The sequence below is a fragment of the Pelecanus crispus genome, chromosome 2 (genome assembly GCF_030463565.1).
Source record: "Pelecanus crispus isolate bPelCri1 chromosome 2, bPelCri1.pri, whole genome shotgun sequence".
Taxonomy (NCBI): Eukaryota; Metazoa; Chordata; class Aves; order Pelecaniformes; family Pelecanidae; genus Pelecanus; species Pelecanus crispus.
In genome coordinates, this window is record NC_134644.1 from 92,362,369 (window position 1) to 92,387,683 (window position 25,315).

At 39.6% G+C, this 25,315-nt stretch overlaps 1 protein-coding gene and 1 non-coding gene across 2 annotated transcripts in view; both read left to right on the forward strand.

Annotated features, from left to right (window-relative positions):
- The first annotated feature begins 2,427 nt into the window (after positions 1 to 2,427).
- The window catches only part of DNAH5 (dynein axonemal heavy chain 5), a 136,608-nt gene continuing 113,720 nt past the window's right edge, over positions 2,428 to 25,315 (forward strand). Inside the window, 11 exon segments of the mRNA XM_075705164.1 lie at positions 2,428 to 2,484; positions 7,214 to 7,348; positions 9,574 to 9,658; positions 14,008 to 14,031; positions 14,529 to 14,668; positions 16,320 to 16,541; positions 17,116 to 17,253; positions 19,940 to 20,116; positions 20,930 to 21,043; positions 23,736 to 23,843; positions 24,591 to 24,713. Coding sequence (XP_075561279.1) covers positions 2,428 to 2,484; positions 7,214 to 7,348; positions 9,574 to 9,658; positions 14,008 to 14,031; positions 14,529 to 14,668; positions 16,320 to 16,541; positions 17,116 to 17,253; positions 19,940 to 20,116; positions 20,930 to 21,043; positions 23,736 to 23,843; positions 24,591 to 24,713 — 1,323 coding nt within the window.
- TRNAQ-CUG (transfer RNA glutamine (anticodon CUG)) lies at positions 12,378 to 12,449 on the forward strand. The gene has a single exon. It is a non-coding gene; the product is annotated as a tRNA-Gln (tRNA).

Below are 25,315 nucleotides of genomic sequence, written 5' to 3' on the forward strand. Positions count from 1 at the left end.
CAGCCAGCATAGATTTACCAGTGTCAAGTCCTGCATGACCAGCCTGATTGCCCTCTATGATGAGATGGCTGGGTATGTGGTCAAGGGGAAAGGTGGTGTTCTTTATTGTGACTTTAGCAATGTGTCCCATAATATCCTTAGAGTCAAACTGGAGATATATGGACTGAATAATTGTCTGATAATTTGGGTGGAAAATTGGCTGGATAAGCAGGCTCCAAGTGGTACCAAGTCCAGCTAGTGGTGTCCCTCAGGAATTCATACTGAGGCTAATAGTCTTTAGTGTGTTTACAAATGACCTGAATGATGGGACACAGTGCTATCTCTGCAAGTCTGTTGATGATAACAAACTGGGGGGAGAGGGTGATATGTCGAGGCTGCTATTCAGACAGACCCGGACAGGCTTGAGTAATGGGCTGACAGAAACATAAAATAAATTCAATGAAAGCATATGCTAAGTTCTATAGTAAGATGGAATAACCTTGTATGACAGTACAGGCCGGTGGCCAGCTTGCTAGATAGCAGGCTTACAGAGAAGGGCTGAAGGGTTCTGTTCCACACCAAACTGAACATGAGCCAGTAATGTACATTGCAGCAAAGAATGCTGACCACATGCGGGGCTGAAATAGCCAACAGGTTGACAGAGCAAGTTCTGTAGTGGGTCACCAAGATGGTCAGGATGCCAAAGCACTTTATGTATGAGAAGATACTTAGAGAACTGTGTTTGTTGAGGTCTAGGAAGAAAAGGCTAAGGGAAGATCTTATTGCAGCCTACAGTTGTCTAATGGGAGGGGAGAGAGGACCGAGCTGGACTTCTCATGAAGGTGCATGGTTGTAAGAGCCAATATACACAAGCTGGAACATAGGAGATTCTGGTTAGATAGATGGGAGCAATCTTTATCTTGGGTGGTCAAACACAGTGCTCAAAGAAGTTGTGGAACCTCCATTCTTTGAGATATTGAGAACTCAACTGCACGTGTCTCTAAGCAACCACCTCTAATTGGACTTGCTTTGAGCAGGCTAGATGACTTCCAGAGATCTCTTAAAACCTACATGATTTTGTGGTTCTATGAGCTCGTTGCTATGATCTTACATCATTTAATGAAAAAACTCCATGTTTCTTAGGTGTTCTTTGAGAGATTTATTCAAGGTGTGGGGGTTTTCTTGTTTGGATTTTTTTTTTAAAGAGCTTTTCTTGATGCATTGTAAAGTTAAGCCTGTTGGACTGAGTTTTTATATTTGAAATCACATACATCCTGCAAAGAAGAAAATAATTCTTTGGTGTTCTGAAATATATCCAGGAATTAGCCCAATATGTAATATTTAATAGCATGTTTAATTTTAAGAGAGAAGGCTGTAAAGGGTTCAGAGAAAGCTATGAATTTTTACTTTTACACTAAATGCAAATTTTTTCAGTCTTTTTCTTTCAAACATGTCTACAGAATCAGATTTGACTATAATGGGTGGGGAAAATTGTATGGACAAATCAGATAATGTGGGGCAAAATGGTCTTTACTTATGCAATTTTTATCAACGCTGGTTGTCAAGTGATTTTAGATGTGATTCACATTGATATCAGTGGAAGCAGAAATATTTAGGGCATTCTAAGCCTGCAAGAGCTGTAAAAATGTCGTGTTTTTCTTGTTTCTAATATGGGATCATTAGTTTATTTTTTCTTGGCGTTTTCAAGAGGACATCAGATCAGATTCTGTCACTGAAATGGAAAAAATTAAGGCTATTTTAAGAAGAAAAATCTTAAAATTCCTTGGTGAAGAAAAATTGCAGTATTAAGCAACCATTGTACAACTGAAAAAATAACTGAGGCTGAATGTGCTTGTATAAAAAATATGAATAGAAAACTCAGTAATTCAGTAGTCTGTAGGCAAAAGCTATTTGAAAGCTGCTTGACTGTTGTTGCTATATATTTAAACAATCATCTGTGACAAGGAAACAAAGATGTCTGTTGACATGAGGATTACTTAAGAAGCTAAACACAAATCAGATAAGCAGTTAGAAAATTTACTTTTGCAAATAGTTACGTCGCCCTTGAGCATGATGAATGGTATTGAGTGGTGTTTGTATATAAACAATATCACCTTAACAACACTGTGGGTTGGTAGCAGTAATTTTCAACTCCTAATCTATAGGCAGTGAATTCTGATGGTTAGTCCGATTTAGTTCTCAAGTAATTTAAATGCACCTTAGAACTGAATTTTAAAAAAGATACAGAGCTAAGGTTAATTGTTGCTCACTTTTTAGGTCCTTACTGTATTTTCTAGGGTTCTTTTTGGTGTTCCTGCAGGTAAGGGATGAAACAAATATAAACAAAAGGTTGTGGGGAGAGTTCAAAATGATGAGTCAAGAAGCTTGCTCCATGGTTTAAGGCTTATTGCTGAAAAACAGTACTTGATGCTTATAGAGAATAGTACAATGTTTAGAGCTGGAAGAAAACAACTTTGGAAGCAGAGCATTGACAGAGTTATAAAGGTAAGGAAAACTGAACTGTGGACTAGGTCCAGACTAGTAACTGTGTAGTTTGAATAAAGGTATAAATTGAGGGGGGAGCAGGGGGAAGAAAAATGTGTGTTTTAAAATGGTGTAAGTGGATGATGTTGGTTTCAAAAAATATTCAAATTACATGAAAATGGATAAACTATGCCTTTTAATGCAAAACATAGTGTTTGGGATAGGTACTTGTCTTAAGAGGTAGGGTTTTTTGTGTAACTGGTCTTGTAAGCTAATTGGTAGGGTATCAATAAAGACTTAGTCACACAATTAGTTTTGAAAGGTAAATTTGCATTGGGAGATATTTATGCATTTGGCTACTGGTATTTGTATCTTGTCCAGATTGTTGCAGTGGTTTGGTAATGGTGTAATTTGACAAATGTTATACCAGTACAATAAAGAGCTTGATGCTAGATTTGGCAACAAAATAGGGGTGGGCTGTGCCACCAAGGAGAAATGAAGTGTAACTTCACTCTTCCCTTACTTGTAAAATGGGAACAGAATTTTGAAGGCACTACATAGTATTGAGAAACAATAATAAAATACAGAAGTCATTAAGACCGTCAGACTAATTTTAAAAGCTGGTTATTTGAACAAGCTGTTCCTGAGTTAATGCAGTGTTACAACAAATGTGGGAAAGCTTTGATTGATGTTTGAGATTTAAGAGTCAGCTAAGGGGACTGCTTTAATTCTGTAGGGTGTGTGGTTTTTTGGAGAGGGGTGAATAAAAAGGTGTGTGTCTGCTGACAACTTGGGGTGCTTGAAAAGTGTAAAATGGTTTGCAGTTTACTTTTACAGGGAAATCCATGAGCAATGTTTATGCAATATAAAACATCTTAGCAAGTTAAAGGAGAGGCAGAGGAATGCCATGTTGGTTAAATAAGCTTCGGATAAGACAGTAAATTAACAATAGAACACTTACTTTTTGACTTTTTTGCTATTGCACTTCCCAGTAAAGTTCAAGTATATTGCTCATCCATAAGACTTTGATCTGAGCGTGTCTAAACTCAGTAATGTGCAGTACTCTGACAACCAAATGCATCATTTGCTGGATGAACTGTATTCAGGAACAAGTTTTAACTTGTGCAGTTATGACTTGCGTACTAAACAGCATTCATGCTAACTCTAAAGCGTCTGCAGACACATGAGCAACTGCACTCTAATGGAGAAGTTGGCAATAGTCAATATTTGGTTTCTGAGGCTGTTGTTTCAAAGGAAGGACTCCTGGCATCTCTGACTTCTGGTCTTTTAGTACCTTCTGGTTAAATATATATACATATATACTCTTGTGGTAGTTAGAAAAAATATTTTTTTTTTAATTTTAAATTTAATACCCATTTGTTGCTTCAGATTGATGGTGTGATGGTTATGGGTTTAGGTGTGTGTTAAAATGGATTTAGGAATCTCCTCTTTATTCTGTTTCAGGAGCAGATGTCTACTGAAATTAGCTTCCTGTGCTGAATTTTTGGTATTTAGGTATTGAGAATTTTAAGGTTTTATGTAACATAAAACAAGTTGTTATAACTACAAAAATCATCAAAGGAGGACTTTTTGGTTAATTAGTTTAACTTTGGACTCACATCTGCTGTGGGACTGTGTCATATGGCCTTTCTTACTTTGTAACTAAGAGGGGGAAAAGAAACGCAAAGCTAAAGGGGGCTGTGCTGCTGTTCTTTAAATGAAGAACCGAGGTAAAGCTGTACCATATAAAAACTTGGACAGTCCTTCCAGATAGCTGAGTGAGAAAGCATTTATTTCTTGTAAATACTGTTCCATCTGGATCCTCCTACATCATGGGACATTATGAGGAGGCTTTGTTGTATGCCCTTGATCAAAATTGCTGCTCATACGTTTCAGGGTTTGCATGTAAGTGTTACTATATGTACCAGCAATTCCTCTCTTGCCTACATAAATGATAGCTTATGTGTTTTAGCAGTCCTTTCATCTTCAAATCTTACTCTTTCAGTGTTCTATTAAACGATGTCTATTTGAATAGACATTGTCTCTTTCAGTAATTTCTTGTACAAAGGCTGTTTAGGGATATGTACTTCTGTAGTGAATCCTGCAGGATGTAAAATATACAAAAGTTCCTAGGCTATGACCACATTTCTGGTTTGAAGCAAGTTGTGGGGGTAAAGTTAGCATCTTAAAGTCCAAAGACTGAATTTTGAGAACAGCTTAGTGAATTCCTTCACTAAAGTTCTGGTTGATACAAAAGGGTTGAGGGCCTGACATGCACTCCTGTGCAAAAACCAGGAAATAAACAAATCTGGAATAGAAACCTACTTGTTCCTCCATGAGCCTTGTGCTCATTTATGTCTAGCCCTTAAAGGTGGGGGGGGAGGGAAGAATGAGAGGTAGAAAGCTCAACATTTTCTTGCAATTCACTCTCTGAGATTCCTAATCCTAAGTAAAGAATATCTTAAAAAATTATTCTTGAAGTAGTATGCAAATGGAAAGTGGTATTTTGACTGGTTTCCAGTCTAGCTTCTGAGTGTTTTTAAATATTTAAATTAACGACTTGCTATTGAAGCTATTGAAAGCACTGAAGTTACGTTTCTTCTACTTTTTTTGGGACAGCCTAATCCTAAAAGTAAGGCAGAAGTGTCTTCTGATGACTGCAACAACTGAGAAGTGAGAGTTTGTGATTGGTGAACACTTCATTTGGGGAGGAGGAGAAGTTCTTAGAGATGGCAGACCATCAAAATTATGGAAGCATAACAGGCAGGGTGTGTTCTTGAGTTGCATTGTAGCTACTGTCAGGAAAAACATGCATGCAACTTGCATTAATTATGGAGATACCCACCAGAACAACGCAAATGTCTTCCAGAAGTGATACGTGATAAATGCAAGTGAATGTCTTAATCTTCATAAAACTATAGCTTTACTATCTAGTTAATAATTCCCTGTTTCCTCTAGGTACAGTTCATTAGAAGAATTTAAGTTAAGTAGACTTTTAAAGTTTTGTGACATATTAATGAATGCTTTTGTTACTGGACTTAGACATCAAATATTGCCTACTGCTATGTGAACAGCTATACACAATAGCTAGTATATTCATTATAGGGCTTGAGAGACTGCACTTAAAGGATTGGAAAACATTAAAAGAACTGAAACAAACATCAGGGCATGACTGCCCAGTTTGAGAAGGTGCTCATGATTTCAGCCTATGTAAACAGCAATTTGTACAAGAAATGGAGGCTATGAACATATAAAGGGCCATCTGTATAGGTGGAGTTGGGAACTGATAATGTAAGATGAACACCATGTGTAGCAATATATTTGGAGTTCTATGCTGGAAACAGCAGAGTACACAAGCAGTCGCTCTGTAGTTTAAGTAAAACAAAAAGATCTTTTTGCTGGATTAAATAAAGCTAACTAATTGGCAGAGTACTGATTGTATTTTTCTATGTTAAAGATGCATTATCAGTTGTGCTCAAGTTACTGAAACAAGTTTTTAGGATTCTAGTGTTATCTAGTGTGAAGCTGATTCAGCCCCAAATTGTTGCTTTTTGTATGTGTAACTAGGGGGAAAATTTCTACCCTGATTTGAGAACATGTAGGAAAGGACAATCCTGTGATGACGTTTCACTTTTGGGAAAGTGGAGACCATGTTAGGGAATGACAGGGGTAAAATAGCATAAAGTACACGTACACGTTAATCTGCTACTCCATTCTTCAGGCATATCTGTGTAAAGAACATGATTTGTGTGTTTGTCTTTTACATGGAAAAACACTTCCAGTGCATTCAGCATTTATGAAAGCATGCTAGTAATTATGAGTTTAGCAAATATTTGAAAATTCCTTCAGGAAGTAGGAAAGATACTTATGTAAGGGTATAAAGTATATTATGCAAGTCCTATTGGCTCTGCAGAAGCTTGTGGATAAATCACTTGTGCATACTTTATAGAGTTACTAGATTTTTCATAATCACTGGGGAAATAAAGATTGAATTTACCACCAATGAAACATCATTCTAAATTTCTTTTGAAAATGAAATGATATTAAATCTTGTAATCCACAAGCACAATAACACCAGTAACTATTCCAGAAGGCTATTTTGTCTATAATGTGATGAGGTGTATTACATATGGGAATTCAATTTAATCAGAACAGTAGGCATACTGCTTGAAAAATGGTATAATAGCTATAGGTAAGCACATTTGTAAACACTTGCGTACCTTGAAGCTTGTGGCTTGTTTTACTTCTCATTATATTAAAGAGATAATGTATGAAACCCTAGCTTCCTTCAGCAGCATCTGTCTTTATTAGAGAATGCTTACAGTGTCTTCCACGAATAACAAATATGGGTCAGAATCCTGTCTTGACTTGATGGTCATATGTGACTAGACTGAAAAGTTGGGACTAAGGACTTAGGGTGTTAAAGATAACTTGCAGAATGACAGATATATATAAAAATAAAAAAACACCTTTTTTTTCCTACAGAGCCTTTCAACAAATAAATAATATTGTACCAAAAACTGATGATAGAAATTTTGTGCTAAATCTGAAAATAGAACACAGAAAATCAACTGTAAAATCATAGCAGGGGTCACTTCTAAAAATTTCATTTGAGTGCCTTAAAAACATAAACCACAATAACGGAAGAATGTAATAGCCTTTACTTTTAAAAATAAATTTTAGAATTCTTTATTTTTGTCTTCCAAATAGACTGTGAATTAATAATTGTCCACATTGTGTTTTATAACAGCAAAAGCTCAAGGAAGAGAGGGAGGCTAAACGTGCTCAGCTGGATGGCCGGCATCATTACTTACTGGATGCTGTTGCCTCTTGTGTGAATCTGGACGAAGCAGAAGTAGAAGATGCTATTCTTGATGGTAACCAGGTAATCTGACAAATTTGATGGTGAAGTTCATAGGGTGCCTTAGAACTGATATTACCGTCAAATACTTGGTGAGATAGTTGTCAGACTTTGTGTCTGAAATTACTTAAGTTCTCTCATTGAAAAAATATTTCTCAGCATTTTGTAATTAAGTTGGAAAAAAGTGTCCTTCAGGACCTATTGTAACAATATTGATTTTGGAATTGATTAGAATTTCTGCTTTCCAGTGGTTATAGATAGTGTGGTAAAACCCGTGACACTGTTTCATACTGGATTGGCAGCGTGAAGTCTCTTGACTGCATGTTATTTTTGTTTCCACTAGGCTGCCGTGAACATTTGTGTGACTACATTGTGATCTAGTTTAGGAAATGAGGTGGGAACTACTTGACCAAATAGAATGGCTAAGTGATTTGACTGACTACATGAGGGTTAATGCAGGGGTTAAGCAGTTAGAAATATGTATATTGAGGAAACAGTGCATCAAAGTTGATGTTAAGTATTATATACAATAGAGATACATTTTTTGATTTGAAGAGAAGTGATTTTTTTTTTTTTTTTAAAACCTAGGTGGACGGCAAGTAGATCTTGTTTTACTCCCTGACACTAAAGTAAACACAGTTGTGTGGGGTTTTTTTTGTTTTCTCTTGCATTCTCTTTCCATCTGTGTACCTTCAATTTATGCATCCCCGTTTCAGTGCTAGTATTGTTGAGAAACCGAAGAAAGTCCAGTGGAAGACTATCAAGATAGTGATGGACATAGGACATGTAAATTATGAGAAGAGGCAGAATAAGAGATTGAGGGGCAGTCAAAGAGTAGCCCGCAGTTGCTTGAAGAGTAGTTACAAAGACGACAGAGCTGAACTCTTCTCAGCGGTTGCAGATGTGTAACAAAGGCAATAGCTACAACTGGCAGATTGGACATTAAGAGACCCTTCTTCACCAGGAGGGTAATGCAGCATGGGAATAGGTTAATCAAGTGAGCTGCGTAATTTCTGTCCCTGAGGTTTTTGAGGCTCAGCCTAGGCAAAGCTCTGGATGACCTGAGCTGCTGTTGATGATGCAGGAGGCTGGCCTCAAGATCTCCCAGAAGTCCCTTCCAACATTTCTGTGATTCCATGTGATACAGGAAAATAAGCTGTGCAGAACACTGTCACACAAGTTAAAAAGCAGAACTTGTTTCAGCCTTTGTACATTTTATCTCTAAATGGGGTTCCTGGCAAACTATATTGCCTGAGAATAATTGTCAGATGATGAAAATTTTGGCAGCTGTTATACGTGGAAAGAGAAAAGTGTAGTAGTTTGTTTTGACCTCATCTTGGAGGGCTCAGCCAAGGTTTTCTGGAATAGCAGTTTGTGATCTTGGTGTAACTGAGGCCTATTATTAATGGAAGATGGAAAAACGCAGTTTTCTTCCTGCTGCTGGTGATCTCTTAGCCTTTTTCCTGCACTAGGAAGCACAAATGGTACCAGCAAATGTTTCTGAAGAAGACCTTCTAGAACTAGAAGCCTTTTCTGCTGGAAGATTGCTATGTAGTTAGGGACTATGTGAAACAATGACTTGTAGACCTAGAAAATTAATGGATTAGGCCAGACTTTCAAGTGCTGAAACACTGATCAGCATACTAGCGTAGAGCAATTAACTTTCTTCCTAGGCCTGTATGGCCTATACATGAGATTCCTGGACTACACTCCCAGTACATGGTTCAAGGATGCTTGATGGCAGCCTTAGATTGGTGGAGAACTGTGAAGTTGTCCTGATGCTTAAAATATAAATAAATAAAGGCTTCCTCTGTTGCTATGATATGGAAGAATTGCGGCTGTGTGTTTTCTGCTTTCAGCCTCGTTAGCTGAATGGCAGTAAGAATAACATGGGTGAGGGACTTCGATGAGGTGCTGCTCCACTTCAGTAAATGAAGAAATGCCCTGTGCCCGTAGTTTGAGAGACGACATACAGCATGTACAACTCAGTAAACTTAAGCATGGCCTGGCTACATTCAATTGTGTTCAGCATGGAAAAATTTATGATTCAGTTATGTAGGTGTGTGCTGCTAAAGGACAAGGCAACTCAGTCATTTGTTTGGCGGGTAGTAACTGGCCTGGTATAATTTTGTTACTGAACAATGATAATGTGATGAGTATTTGTCAGCCCTGTATATTAAAAATCTGACCGAGTTAAACTTTTCATAGTTGGGTATGCTATGCATAAATGTCAACATGTTCTCAAACAGATAGAGCGCATTGACAAATTCTTGGCCCCTGGAGGTCTGCGTCATCTGATGTTCTACTATCAAGATGTGGAGGCCACAGATACAGGTAAAGCAACTTAGGTTTTCCTGCAATGTGTTATAGTTTTGTTGAGCAAGTGTGCAAGGAAAAACCAAATAGTAAATTTCATATAAACTCAGGCTTAAGGCAAGTCAAGTTTGGTCATACTGGGACATCTGTCCTTGCTTATGAAATGAGGATTGATGAAATTACTGAAGCTTATTAGGGCACTTCTGCATATTGCTAGTATGCAGCAGTAAGGTACTTCCTTGCGAGCCCAGCAACTCTTGCCTGGGGGGTTGGAAAATGGTTTTTGATAGTTAAAAGATGACTTTCACACAAGGTGAGCAGTGACAGATGCTCTGCCCCCTCCCCTCCAATCACACCACCAATCTGCCCTAGAAGCCCTCTGCATTTCTCAGTATGTGACCATCCATCCAGGTGGTCCTGTTACATGACAAATGGCCCCAGGAGGCCTGCGTTATGGGTAGCAGGGCCATTACCCCAGAAGTTCCTTCTGCTCATATCCCCTTCCCTTCCCCAGTGTCCCCATGTTACCATGCTTCTGGGGGAAGCCTCCTTCTCACTTACGCTGGAGGCAGCTCAGGACCCCTGTGACAAGGGCATCCTCCCTTTGCCCATGGCTTCTGTCCCAGCATCTCCAGTGCTGCTGCTGTTGGGACTAGCCAGGCCCCGTGACGCCTCTGAGACCCTGTGATGGGTTGGTGAGAGTTCATCCAGGGTAAACAAGTGGGGTGTACAAGAAGGGCCTCGAGTGTATCTATGTGTTTATACCTGTATAAATAGATGTGTTTATACATATGTAAACATATACCTATATGAGTGTACAAATATGTATTTATGTATTTTCAGTACATATGTATGTTTATACCTAAAAGGTATGAAAAGACTCTTTGATATAAGCAACTTTAATTATTAAAATTTAAATGTACATAGAAAATTAAATGAAAATACAAACTCAGCCACCAATTTAGAAATCTGCTGAACAAGTTTTAACCTGCCTGAGTTGAAGCGGTGGCATTATGTTGGAGAGAGTGTGAGGCAAGGGGTAAAGCCTGGGAATCTAATCAGAGTCCCCCTCACTCACCCCCAAACTGATCAGATGTCCCTACAGTACGATTGTGGTGGCCTTTGGTCTTTGAGTTGTGCTGCTAGATGCAGCCAACATAGAAAGCTGGAGAAAAAAAAACAAACAAAAACCAAATACACAGCAGTATGTGCATTGAGTAAATAAGCAAAAGTCCCCAAACGACCATGCACACACTGAAGGGGGGAAAAAAAAGTAAGAAAAAATGAACTGGTGGTGAAGGAGGAGAATAGAGGCGAGTGTGGCATGAAGTGGGTGTTTTGGAGGCTGCCTTTGCCCACAGCTGTGAGTGTACAGTTACTTGTAATACCATCATAGTGTGCAGCTTGTGCTGTACATTCTTCCTTGTTAGGTGGGGCAGAGTTTGTAAAAGAATGTTTTGTGCTGATCATTCTGGGGCTGTGGTTCTCAGGCTAGCAAAGCGAAAATCGCAGCTATAGTGGTGGCTACTAATCAGTAAAGTAAAGTTCAGTGAATTTTTATGGCATTACCTGCATCTTGTTAGCAAGGGCACTTACTACACACCGCCTCAAATACAAGCTGTTTTTCTGACCCTGATGTGGATCAGCAAACACTTCTGTTAGGGCAGAAGATGACCCCATGAAGGGTGCCTACAGGATATTCTGTGCCCCTGCAGAGCAGGAGACTGTGTATCTCTGAGTTCAGGAAGATGTACTCCAGAGCCCTAAGGGGTCATTTCAGAGTCTGGTTTTACACCCACCCCCGCATGCCAATTTTTTGCAGTGTTTTGAATGGCACTTTTAATATGGAGCTTAACAACTTCTGGCACCCTTTTCAGTAACAGTACACCTTTTCTAAAGAGACTGCAGAGTATACTGCCTACTCCAGCTCCATACATTGTGAGAATGCCCTGAAAACTGGGATGACTGTTGCTGGTCTAGCCTCTGTAATTCCTGAAGTACAAGGACAGTGCAAGTTTATGTTAATTGGTAATAAATCAAATTAATAAAATTCTCAGAGTCCAGACTTTTGCCAGTGACAGAGCCCTTGATGTACTTCTGAGGTAAACAAAAAAAGAGACTTCTGCAGGAGCTGTGGTGAAAAAGGGGAGGGGGAAAGGTGATATGAACAAAAAGGTGGGGAGGGGACTTACGAGTGGCCATCTGATCCAAAATAGGGATCTCTGGGGCAGATGGTCACGTGCCTGAAAGAAAAACGGGTGGGTGACTTGTCACTTTTTGCAATTTTTTTTATATTGTCCTTTAACTACTGGTATCAACAATTTGCTTTTTAATCTATTGTTGCAGTGTGTCACTGAGATGCATGTGCATGCACATTTTACTCTGAGGAAACGCTAGAAAAGTAGTAACAGAGAAGTAACGTGGCCAAAATCACAATTTAAGAGAATTATTTTTCCCCCAAAGACACTGCTGCTTCTTGGTGACTCTTAGGCTGTTGGTAACATTTGTACAACATGGGAGCAGCATGTTCATGTTGGGGGAAGAAGAAAGGACAGGGAAGTCCCTTGTAGCTCCTTTATTGGTTTTGTTTGTTTGTTTTTCCCCCAAAGAATGTGCTGTGGCCTGTCTCTCCTTGTTTCCAGAAGCACTCTATTTTTTTCTATGTTAGACTTAGGTCTACATGTTCTTAAGGAAATATAGTTGATAGTAGCTCCTCTGAGGTAAACTACATGTGGGCGGTTCCATGGTGTAATGGTTAGCACTCTGGACTCTGAATCCAGCGATCCGAGTTCAAATCTCGGTGGAACCTGAGCCTTTAGCCAGACCGGTCGCCAGGGTACTCAGGCCCCTGAGCTTAGAGGATAGGGATGGGGAGCAGAATGGGGCCCTCATAGTCCAGGAGGAAGCAGTTAATGACCTGCTATGCCACCTGGACGCTCACAAGTTTATGGGGCCAGATGGGATCCACCCGAGGTTACTGAGGGAGCTGGCGGAGGAGCTCGCCAAGCCACTTTCCATCATCTATCAGCAGTCCTGGTTAACAGGGGAGGTCCCTGATGACTGGAGGCTTGCCAATGTGACGCCCATCTACAAGAATGGGCGGAAGGAGGACCCGGGGAACTACAGGCCTGTCAGCCTGACCTCGGTGCCGGGGAAGATTATGGAGAGGTTCATACTGAGTGAACTCAACAAGCAAGTGCAGGTCAACCAGGGGATCAGGCCCAGCCAGCATGCCTTCATGAAAGGCAGGTCCTGCTTGACCAACCTGATCTCCTTTTATGACCTGGTGACCCGCCTGGTAGATGATGAACAGGCTGTGGATGTCATTTACCTGGACTTTAGCAAAGCTTTTGACACCGTCTCCCACAATATTCTCCTTGGGAAGCTGGCAGCTCATGGCTTGGATGGGCGTAGTCTTTGCTGGGTAAAAAACTGGTTGGGTGGCCGAGCCCAGAGCGTAGTGGTGAATGGAGTTAAGTGCAGTTGGCAGCCGGTCACGAGCGCTGTTCCCCAGGGCTCTGTTTTGGGGCCAGCCTTGTTTAATATCTTTATCGATGATCTGGATGAGGGGATTGAGTGCACCCTCAGTAAGTTTGCAGATGACACCAAACTGGGTGGGAGTGTCGATCTGCTGGAGGGTAGGATGTCCCTGCAGAGGGACCTGGACAGGCTGGATCGATGGGCCGAGGCCAACTGTATGAGGTTGTCACAAGGCCAAGTGTCGGGTCCCGCACTTCGGTCACAACAACCCCATGCAATGCTACAGGCTTGGGGAAGAGTGGCTGGAAAGCTGCCTGGCTGAAAGGGACCTGGGGGTGTTGGTTGACAGCTGGCTGAACATGAGCCAGCAGTGTGCCTAGGTGGCCAAGGCGGCCAACAGCATCCTGGCTTGTGTCAGGAATAGTGTGGCCAGCAGGAGCAGGGAGGTGATTGTCCCCCTGTACTCGGCACTGGTGAGGCCGCACCTGGAATACTGTGTCCAGTTTTGGGCCCCTCAATACAAGAAAGACATTGAGGTGCTGGAGCCTGTCCAGAGAAGGGCAACCAAGCTGGTGAAGGGTCTGGAGCACAGGCCTTATGAGGAGCGGCTGAGGGAACTGGGGTTGTTTAGCCTGGAGAAGAGGAGGCTGAGGGGAGACCTTATCGCTCTCTACAACTCCCTGAAAGGAGGTAGTAGTGAGGTGGGTGTTGGTCTCTTCTCCCATGTAGTTAGTGATAGGACGAGAGGAAATGGGCTTAAGCTGTGCCAGGGGAGGTTTAGGTTGGAAATTAGGAAAAATTTCTTTACGGAAAGGGTGGTCAAGCATTGGAACAGGCTGCCCAGAGAGGTGGTGGAGTCACCATCCCTGGAAGTATTTAAAAAACAGGTAGACGTGGCACTTTGGGACATGGTTTAGTCCAGTCTACCCTTGATTGGCTTAGAGTAGACTTGGTAGTGTGGGTTAATGGTTGGACTGGATGATCTTAAAGGTCTTTTCCAACCTAAACGATTCTATGATTCTATGATTCTACGTTTGCTGATATTTTTTTTTTTAAAGCAATAGAGTGTTATCTGCAACTATATGATAGAGAGCCATGTAAGAGGATCTTGAGCCTGAACCTTTGCTTAGAGGGGACAGAAAACAAGTAAATTAATAGAAATGAAAGGCTTTTGATGCCAGAATGACAAAACCAGATGAAATGGTTCTTGCTGTGCTTGAGGACTCCAGATGATGCATGTTGTCTGTGGATAGTCCAGTAGGGTGGCTCCAGGGGACTGGGACTCAGATACACAAATGAGGACTGAACTGTTTGTTTAGAAAACTTTCCTTTGAATAAATAATCAGTGTTTTTTTTTAAATGGTTCTTTTATTTGAATTTATAGAGCACTTTGGCCTTCCAGGAGCAGGAATCAACTCTCATTTGACAAAGAAGAAGAAACCTAAAGTATTTGTGACAGAGGGAAAAGAAGTTGCTTTAACTGGTGTATGTGTTGTCTTCATTAGATCTAGTCTGTTTAAACGCATCACAGCTGAGAATATCTATCAGGTAGGAGTTGGTGACTGCTGATCAATGCACATAATCTTGTTTAAAATTCATTTTCATAATGGAGTATTTGTTCTCAGCACGTAATTTGACAGCCTTTGACATGGAGGACTAAGCAAAAGGATGCAGTTTGGCTAAATGAAACAAAGGACAAAAAAGGGAATGGAAAAACTGACATTATGTAGCGGCAGCAACTTGAAGTGTATCATTGCTATGAAGAAATGATGCTAAGGAAGAAAATTTATGACAGTCCAAAATTACAAAGAGTAATTAGTCAATACCTAAATAATAAGCTGTTAAATTTCAATAAGTGCTAGAAAATAAAAAAAAAATGGTTTTATTTTTGAGAGTGTATATGCAACTGTATATATAAACAAGCTTTTATTGGTGAAAGACTCATTAAATCTATGACAGTCTGATGTGAACAAAGCTAGATCAAGTGCTCCAGTAGCAACGAGCACAGAGTAAAACGTAGGGACACCTGTAGTGGTAGACAAACTAATCAGAGCACTAAAATAACAGTGATGGGCTAAATGAGAATTTAGTGTTGCGGAAGACTTTCGATACACTTCAAAATGGGAACTTTCAAGTACAACTCCTAAGCTAGCAAGTTTTAACTTCCTCCATGTCTTCTAGGAAAACCTTTAAAACTGTATTTTGCCCAGATAGGCAAGCAATAGAAGAGAAAAAGGTAGGTGAGCTGGCTGTCATCACCAGATTATTACTTGATTTCTACAGATATATGCTTTAAAGTCTTATGATTAACTACTTTTTTTTTTTCCCTAATGGTTTTGAAAGACCTGGCTTAGATTTTAGTCAATTATATACTATTCAACATTTGAAGATTTTTTTTCTTATTAATAATGCTTGCAAGCTGGTAATTGCAACTGAAATGTGTAAAGCAGACTTCTTCACAAGTAATGATATAGACCTTGCTGAGAGTAGATAATACCTTAAAACTAGGAAAGACAAGTTGAAAAGTAAAAATGACATGTCTGAAGTCATATCTAATGTGTGACACTTAAATACAAGTTGTTTGGTGTTAAATTATTTTGCTGAAAAAACATCTTGTGGTACCTTCTAATGAAGCAAAAAGTGGCTGGCAGATTCATGTCATTTACCTTAGAAGTCTTCAGAATAATTTTCAGAATGTCTAAAAAGCAGATGTTCTGTGACTTGTTCTCTCTGACTGGATAGAAGACCAAAATCTTTGGGCAACTGCAAGTCAGAATTAACTGTCGTTCATAATTCTTTTGGTATCTAAGCCTTTTTGACCTTGATCTATTTTCACATTGACCTCTGCCTATATATATATGTACGCATGTATGAATATACTAAAAAATATAATTCTGATAGCTTTAGAAGTGGCTGGCTGGAATAATTTTACTCACCCACATAAACTGAGCTTTATAAATAGAGGTCTCATACTCTCATATTTTGGAATTGTTTTCAGATCTTTGTTTCCTCAGTTTTGTATGACAAACTGTGACCCTGTGCAAATCTTGCAGCCCCTGCTAGCAAGAATTGTGCTGTTACTGCTTGAAGAGCACTTGTACACACTGGTAATTTTTGAGGTGCTCAAGGCAATAGGACTGGAATAAATGTAATGATGTAAAAAATTTGTTTTCTATTTTGTATTGTGTTTCTTTCACAGGAAGTAAATTTTAATATGATGAATGTAGGCCGAGATGGCTTACTAAAAAGTGTTGAGCAGTTGATATCAGAAATCTTCATTCCAGCCTTACAGACTATGGACTGTGGCTGGGTTGAACTTGGTGAACCTCAACAAGCTTCCAATATTAAGCAGGACTTCCTTGGTTCCCTTGAGGCGTTTGTTAGTGTGCTGTCAGGAACTCAACAAAATCTGCTGGAAAAGGTAGTATGTTCGTGTGGCAACTAGAAATTGAGATAGCTGTAGAATGTCTCCTGCTCTGGAGCTTTTGAATTAGCTGCTGTTGTAGAATACTCATTAAAAATTGCTTTTGTTAAACTGGAGAAAAAAAACCCACTTTTGTTTGTTGTCATCAGTAACTTGTTATATGTTGATCTGCGGCTTTAATGTCTCTGAAAGTTTGTGGCTTTAACAATTCTGTATCTTGATTCTGTTATTGTTTCTTCTGGTGCCAGTTCTTTTGAACTATTAACTTCTTGACTGTTCAGTGGCTGTGGCCTTTCTTAAACCAAGAATGATTAATGTATGACACATAGCTGCTTTAACTGTTAGTTCCTACTTGTGCCCTTTCCTTCGCAAAGGCTGAGAGCACAGCTGCCAGGCTGGTGAATTCTCCAGATTCTGGAGTCCAGTTCTGGCTCAAACCAGTTTAATTTAAACTGAAGTGAGAATATGAAGTGAGATACCCCAAGTAGAGAAACCAGTTACTTTTTAAAGTTCCTGGATTGTTTGTCACAAACATTTCAGCATTTCAGGGCTTTTTAAACTTGTGTTTTAGGTCAATCTGAAGAAATGTGAAACATATGATCTGAAAACTCTAAGAGGACCTTCAGATTATCTGATGGTTGCTAACAGCATAGACGCTCTTGAAAGAATAGAAGTCTGCATGAAAGGGTGGACCAAACAAATCGAACAGGTGATATACCAGACAAATTTGAAATATGACATCATCTGCATATTGGCAGATGATGACTTTAATCCTATTGGCATTTAGATGTGATCAATCCCTGTATTTTAAAGTACTGTTGGCATGTTTTGTGTGCTTTTACTTCTCAATGAGAATACTACAGAGAGCTTTTTTCATCTACTAGTAAATGGAGCGTACACGTGTCTTTGGAAGTTTAGTTCCCTCTTTTTGATAATCACCTCATCTTAAAGAGAAAACATTGCGCTGATGGAACCTCTTCATGTGATTAGAAGTATTGTAAGGTCAGTGCACTTGTTTTAAGTGCAGATAAAATTAAAAAATGCAGATGAGATTTGTAATCACTATTTTTTTAATCTCAGAAGCATGTCCTTTGTAGACTATGTAGCATAGATCTTAAAGTTCTTTTCAGAAAGAAATGAAACTACCAATTGAGTTATTGCATGAAATTAATATCAGGTTCTTGTGGTCAGAACATCAGCAATCCATTCAATGTAAAACATAGGAGCTCAGGGAAACAAGTTCTGTGATGTTTGTACAGGCAGACATTAGGGAAGAGGACAGGATGAATAACTCTTAAACTTGGAAAATGGAAACTTACTTGCTACCTTATTCTCTGTTCTGCTTGTAGAATTTACTGCTAAGATTTTATCAGAGAAATATGTTTATTTGCAAATTAAGAAATCAAGTTCATGAAAGACTTTTCTTAATTTTCTTTCTTCCTTTTAAGAGCTATAGTCTTTAATAAAAAAAGAAACCTCTTTAATTTATAAATGTAAGAGCTGAAACTGGTGGAGAGAATGTATTGCAATTAGCTGCACTTCTTCCAAAAGATTTACTCCTTTTTCTTTTGCTGCTCACCTATTGCCAAACAGGGTAAAATAGTCATTGAAGCATTTACTATCATTAATTTAGCAAAGCAAGAAAGATATTTAGTCTAATGAACCCAGATGTCATAGAGAGATAAAAATCTCTCAAACTAACAAGTTTTGCTTTTTTTGGTGAAAGAAAGATAGTTTACTTTCATTCTTGGAATTGCATTGTGGGTTTATGGATTATAATACCAAACGTGAAAATTTTGATTTGCTCAGAAACTGGAGGAAGAAGGGAGCCACGTTTTGAGTTGATTTTAAATGTTTCTTGTTCTTCATTGTATGAGGGATTGGAAGCATAATTTTTGACTGGACAGAAGTTTTCATAGCTATTTTTTGCTTTTTAGGAAGGGAAAGACTTAACAAATGGCAAGCTTCATGAGGGCAGTTTATTACCCATTACAACAATGCCCTCATATGAGCAAGCATAGGCATATCTATAGTTATAAGAGTTATAGTTATACGAACTTATTGATACATGATAACTCTGTCCCCACATTCCCTGGTTCTCCAAGGGACTTGAGTTTGTATTGCCTCTTATGAATGGGCTTCATCCTTTAGAAACTAATTAGCACAAACCCCACCATTACTGGTTTGGATTAAAGGTCCTTTTAAACCAATTACATATCTCTGATAACAGGCAAAAGTGGATGCTGAGAAGAGTATAATAGCAGAGTAAGCTGACAGCAGTATTTCTCATCAGTATTCTCCCAGCCTCTAACAATTTGTAATTCAGAGATTTTGTAAGCCAGATTAATATTTTTTTTTAATTCAGTAACCTTTTGTGGTTTTCTTTTCCATGTAAACTTGTTCAGCCTTCCCTTCAGCTTGTTCAGAAAATAAAAGGATGTGGGCAGAAATTATTTCAGTGCATGTTACCCAGCTCAGAGAGAAAAGTTGAACCCACTTAGCTGATGAGAGATAAGGAAGCCTCCTAAGTAGTCTGAAGTCCACCTGAATCTACCTTAATCATCAAGATCTTGAATGATGCATTTCAAAACAGTAACAGGAGCTGTTTTACCATTTCAAAGTTGTTTATGTTTTTACAACTCATTTATTACATTCACAATGCAAGCTTTCACATTCAACATTATTACAGATCTGCAAAGCATTCTATTTGTTGCGACTGAAGTGTTGTCAAATATTATGTAGAATAAATTACAGCTAGTAAAACTTTTCACTGAATATTATACTTCTCAAAAAAATGTTGAGAAGCAAACTAAAGCAATCTTCAGAATGTTCTTAAGTAGCTGGCTGCTGGTAGTTGGATTACCTGCTGGAGAAGGATCACAGTAAATATGCTCCTTCCAATTCTTACCTCAGTGTTTACTGTGGTCTCCTTGTGTCCACATTGCATTAGGGAAAGTATTCTGTCTATGCTTTTATCGTGGTTACTACGGTGAGCATCTCTACCTCTTGTAACAAACAAAAGATGCTGCAAAAGATTCACCTTAACAAAGAAATCAAAGTAGAAAACGGTGATTCCCAGTGGATTTAACAAAAGCAAAAGGAACACAATAATTTAGTGAACACTATTCTCAGTGGTCAAAATTGTACTTTGAAACATGCTTTGCAGGCTATTTTCAGAAAATGTAATTGTAACAGTACTCTCGAGATACTATTCCCTCTTTAACTCAGAACTAAAGAGGCCAAGCACAGTTAAGGTCTCTTATGTGAGGTGGTGGCTGAGTAGGTAATTTGTCATGGGAGGTTAATACTAGGAGTTAAATTATGAATTAATCCATGCTATCCATCCAGATAAAAAAGTATTAGCATTATTCACTAATATTACTGCATGATAAAAGGTTCTTGCAGAAAATGACCAGTTGAGAAAGGAAGCTGATGACCTTGGACCACGAGCAGAGCTTGATTACTGGAAAAAGAGATTGTCAAAATTCAACTACCTTACGGACCAGCTGAAGAGCCCAGATGTCAAGGCAGTGCTTGGAGTACTCACTGCTGCTAAATCCAAACTGCTGAAGGTTTCTGTTTTGAATTATGACAGATGTAAAGACTAGAAATGCTCTGTATATCCTAGTTCATTTTGTTGATGTATATAACATTGCTGGTGGGGAAAATACTGAAGCACCTTTGACTTCTGTTTTCTTTGTCCTTCCTTATTCCTGACCATGAGTAGATAACAGTTTTAATCTACTTTAATTTATTGGAAAACACTGGGAATCCCCTGTCTAAAGGCTTATAATGTACTGCATCCACATGGCTCAACAGAAATAAATACTTAAATCTTTGAAAAGTTTATTCTTAAATCAGAAAATTGAATTAATGAAGTAGTTATTTAATGAAAAGAAGATGAAAAAACATTTTTTAAACCTCTTTCTCATGTTGTTACAGTGTCTGTCAAAACTGTGGGGTCATAACTTCTCACATTGATATAACAAAGTTAAAGACCCATCGCAAACACAAAAATAAGTGAATAAAACAAAGTCTTGGCTCATCAAAATAAGACATGTGAAACAACTACATGGTTATATATTCATTGGTCCATCAAGCAAAAATAGTTAACAGATGACGTCTGTATGTTTTACAGCAGCTTGACTTGACACTACTACTGACATAACTTGTTGAGCTGAGTGGTCTAAACTAACTGTATGTTCACAGTCAAGTTATTGAAGCAAAACAAGAACCTGTTCCTCATGTTGGGTAAACAAGTCTAACTCTGAAGTAACAGATCTGTGCTTTCAAATGTGTTTAAAGGCTCATGACAATACAGAGTGATCTCAAAACAGTTTTTCTGAAATGTGTGGTTTTATTTTTTTTCAACTTTCTATTCTTAGAACTGGCGAGCATTGGACATTCGCATCACAGATGCAGCAAATGAAGCTAAGGATAATGTGAAGTATCTATATTCTCTGGAAAAATGTTGTGACCCATTATACAATAGCGATCCTGTAAGCAGAACTTTTTCCATTTGTAACATAACTCTCTCGAGACAACTAAAATGAATGTATTTTGTAGGATCAGTTTGGAAATTACATAGATAGCATTTTTGATATGCATCTCCAGTTTGAGACTTTGTTCGGTTGTGCTAAAAGTGGCCTAGTGGGAATTTCTGGCTGCAAAATAAAGTACCTGTTACTTTCTTGACGTGGTATCTATGAAGCTTTTAGTCTGATGATGAAACTGGATTTTGTGCTATGGGAGGAAGTGAAATCCTTGCAATTTAAAACAAACAAACAAAAAAGGCAGGGTGAAAGTGAACAAAGGCTGGGCCTTTGTCTTTGCGTTGGCAGCCAGGTCATGCTTAGCCTAATGTTTATATGGCAATTTTCAGCTTCTTGGTTTAGGAAAACATAAATATGGTTATGTAAATATTAAGGCGTAAATATAAATCACTTTGTCATACCATAGTAACAGGATGATGCAAGTGTAACAAGTAGTAAACAAAACTGGCCAACGAAGTATGGGATAGGAGGAAGGATTCTCGGGGTCCTGTGGCAAATGGTTGCTTTTATTAAAACTGGTTTTGCAGATGACTGTATGTGTCTTGCTAGTCAGAGAAATATGATGAGTAGCCATGAAGACTCAAAGCTTTGACCATCCTAGCTACCTCTCTCTCTCCATACTTTTTCCAAAGTGAAATTGCTTCCAAACAGTGCTCAGGGCAACCATGGTATGGCTCTGTTTGTTTCCATTTACTGGACAGTGTTAGAACAGTGTGTTCTTTCAGTGCTTCCCAATCTGATATTTGAATTTCTCTGATGAAACGTTAGTATGATACCCATACAAAACCGAGTTAAAGTGAATATGCTTGCTATTGGTACTGTGCAGGGCCTGTGGATCTGCTTTGTGCTCCCCGTGCTGGCTTTTACCAAGGACAAAGTGGTGCCACCTTCAGAGATGTCTAGTTTTGAGAGGGTGAAACACTTTGGGTGGAAGCCATCGAGGCATGGAGTGTGAACCTTTCCCTTATTGATATTTACCTGTAAAATTTGAGAAGCAGCTTGTCAATAGAGTAGAAGTGACATTGCTTTGGAAGTTCAGAGGCGAGGAGGAGCTGTGTGGAAAAATCTTTCATCTGGCCCGTTCATGGGCTGAAGGCAGGACTGCTGGACTTTTGAAATGACACTTCTCAAAGTACTTAGGAAAAGGATTTTCTACTGTACACAAGACTTACTGAAAATCATGGAGGGTATGGTGAATTAAAATGGGTGTGGTGCCTTAGCCTTGGCTATGGATCAAACTCCTGCCTAAGCACTCTTTCACTCCCCCTCCTCAACCAGATGAGGAGTAGAATATAGGATGAAAAAGCTTGTGGATTTTTCAGACAAAGACAAGGGCATCACTTACCTATTACCATCATGGGCAAAACGGACTTGAGTTGGGGAAAAGTAACTTATCGCCAGTGAAAATAGGTTTGGGTAGCGAGAAACAAAGACAAAAATTAAAACCACATCTCCCTGCTAACCCCCCTTCTTCCCAAGCTTGGCTTCACCCCTTCACTCGGACTTCTTGTCCTCCTCCCCCCAAGCGGTGCAGGGCAGTGGGGGCTGCGGTCAGTCCACAGCAGCTCCTCTCTGCCGCTCCTTCCCCTCACGCTTTTCCCTGCCCCAGCGGGGTCCCTCCCGGGGCTGCAGGGGCACCTCTGCCGGGGCGCCCGGGCCCCCCCTGCCCTCCTCCCGCTCTCCCCTCGGGGCTCGCAGGGCTGTTTCTCCCAGGGTTTCCCTCAGCCCCGGCTGCCGGGCAGCTGCACTTTTGCCCTTCCTCCCCCAGGCTTTCCCCGAGGCGCCCGCCCGGGGCTGAGGGGCTCGGCCCTGCCCTGCGCTGGGGCCCTGGGAGCTGCCTGGAACCGCCTGGAACCGGCTAAAACTGCCTGGGGCTGGCTGGAACTGGCTGGGGTCAGTGCGGGGCAGCCCTGGCTGCCAGCACCCGGGCACCTGCACCCCAAAAATGGGCTATAAGATCACCTCCTGGCAGGCACTTCATCTACTGTATGTAATTTTTTATGATCTAAATGCCAGTACTACAGGAATGTTGTTCTTCATAGTTCCTTTATTCAGATGAGTGCCATGAGGCTTAATGCAGTTTTTGGGCTCTCATTATAAGCAAGCTTACATCAGTTTTAGCAAAAGAGTATACAAACATACTTTTTGTGAAAATAAGTGGTACTTTTGAAGAGGTCTTTGTCTCTATCACAAATTGCACTTGTTGACCAGAATTCTTCCAGCCAAGACTGTAGTGAAATTTTTCCCCCCAAACTGAATTCTAGAGCTTGGAGGGTGAAGTAGGACAGGCAGCTCTGCAGGAGAGGCCCAGGGAAATGGAGGCAGAAATGGTCTGATCACTTTGGGTATTTTGTAAAAATTTAATTTTTTAATTTAAAAAAAAAAAAGCGTTCAAAAATGGGTAGATGTGGCACTTCGGGACATGGTTTAGTCTAGTCTACCCTTGATTGGCTTAGAGTAGACTTGGTAGTGTAGGTTAATGGTTGGACTGGATGATCTTAAAGGTCTTTTCCAACCTAAACGATTCTATGTTGCGAAGACTACGTTCGCAAGGCTCCTGGGTTCTCTAATGAGGTGTCAAGCTAATGTATGGTGACAGAAGTACTGAGAAGGGTTCAGGCTGTGTGTTTCTTTCCAGGTGTCCATGGTGGATGCTATTCCAGGACTCATAAATGCAATTAAAATGATTCAGAGTATCTCTCGGTATTACAACACGTCTGAAAAGATATCCTCGCTGTTTGTGAAGGTCGGTGCTACAGCGCAAAAGGAAATTTTCACAGATTTTTTTGTGTGTTGTTGCTTGAGTGAGAGATAGAAAACACAAAGGGACTGAACAATTGAAGAGGCAGCATTTTGGTCAATTTAATGCTGCTTTTAAACTGTATAGAGAATTGGAAATAGCGATAAAGCTACTTCAAAGTTAGAACTTATTTTACTGTCTCTAATTTGGAGTTGTAAGAATTTTTTCAGACTTCTTAAAAGATTTGGGCTAATCTCAGTCTGACGTGCATAAACTGAAGAACTTTTTGTTACAATGAGTTTTGCCTGTGGTGAAGTGATTTTTGTAGAACCAGTTATGTTAAGTTTATATAGCCCTTAAACCTCCTTATGACTACATAAAGAAGAAAATGGAGTTGGAAGGACAACCTGTTCTTTCATGATCTTAGTCTTGTGGGCCCTTGATTTTACCTTTTGCTTTCAGAAATGCCAAAGTCTTACGGCCTTGTAGTCCTCAATGTGTTTTCAAGGTTGGTACAAGGTGTTTAGGTTTAGGATGAGCATAGTTAAATCAACGTTTGTAATGGTCTGGAGGCTGGATATTGCCAGGAGGACAGTCTGTCTATGTGGCTGGTATTTGGTATTGATAGTTTGCAGGCTTTAGGCCAGTGGAGTCATAGAATCATAGAATCAGAGATACGGGATGAGACTGAAAGAAGGGCAAGATCTGCTTTGTCTTGAATTTTTTTTTTCACAAGGTTAAAACTGCTTTTAGGTGACCAATCAGATGATCACAGCGTGTAAATCTTACATTACAAACAACAATACGGCCACCATCTGGAATCAACCTCAGGAGAGAGTTATGGAAAAGCTACAAGCAGCCATTAGACTTAAACAGGTAGGTGGGAAGAGCATGTGGAAAACAGAATATAAAGTGAGATTTAGGAGGGCATGATTGGGAAAACTTTATTTTACACAAGGAAGCAATGTTATAATGAAGGAAAATGAAGCAACCAAAAAATACCCTTTGGAACTGGACTGTTTATGTTAGACCTAATGGGTATTTAGTCCAGTGTCTGTTGATCTTCTGGAAACAGGATTTCAATGCTTAGCCTAACTTAACTATGCTTCTTACATGCTAATTACTTGGATTTTCATGCCTGAGTTTCCCTAGAAAGTTTCTTCTCATCTGAGAGCAGGGATGTGTGATAGAAATGAAACCAGAGGAAGTTACTGAGCTGAATATATTCCAAAGTTATGTGGACAAGCTATGCCTTTAGAAAGGGCAATTTAGTGAACTGAGAAGAATTCAGTTGTTCAGATTGCATAGACTTGTTGGGAAGATAGCCTTTATTTTTTTGCATACACTTCGATGAGTGTTTTGGGATTTTCCCTGCCCCTTGCCCTTTAGAACATAGGATCATAGGATAATTCAGCTTGGAAGGGTCCTCAGCAGGTATCTAGTTCAACCTTGTACTGAAAGCCAAAGCAGGGGCAGCT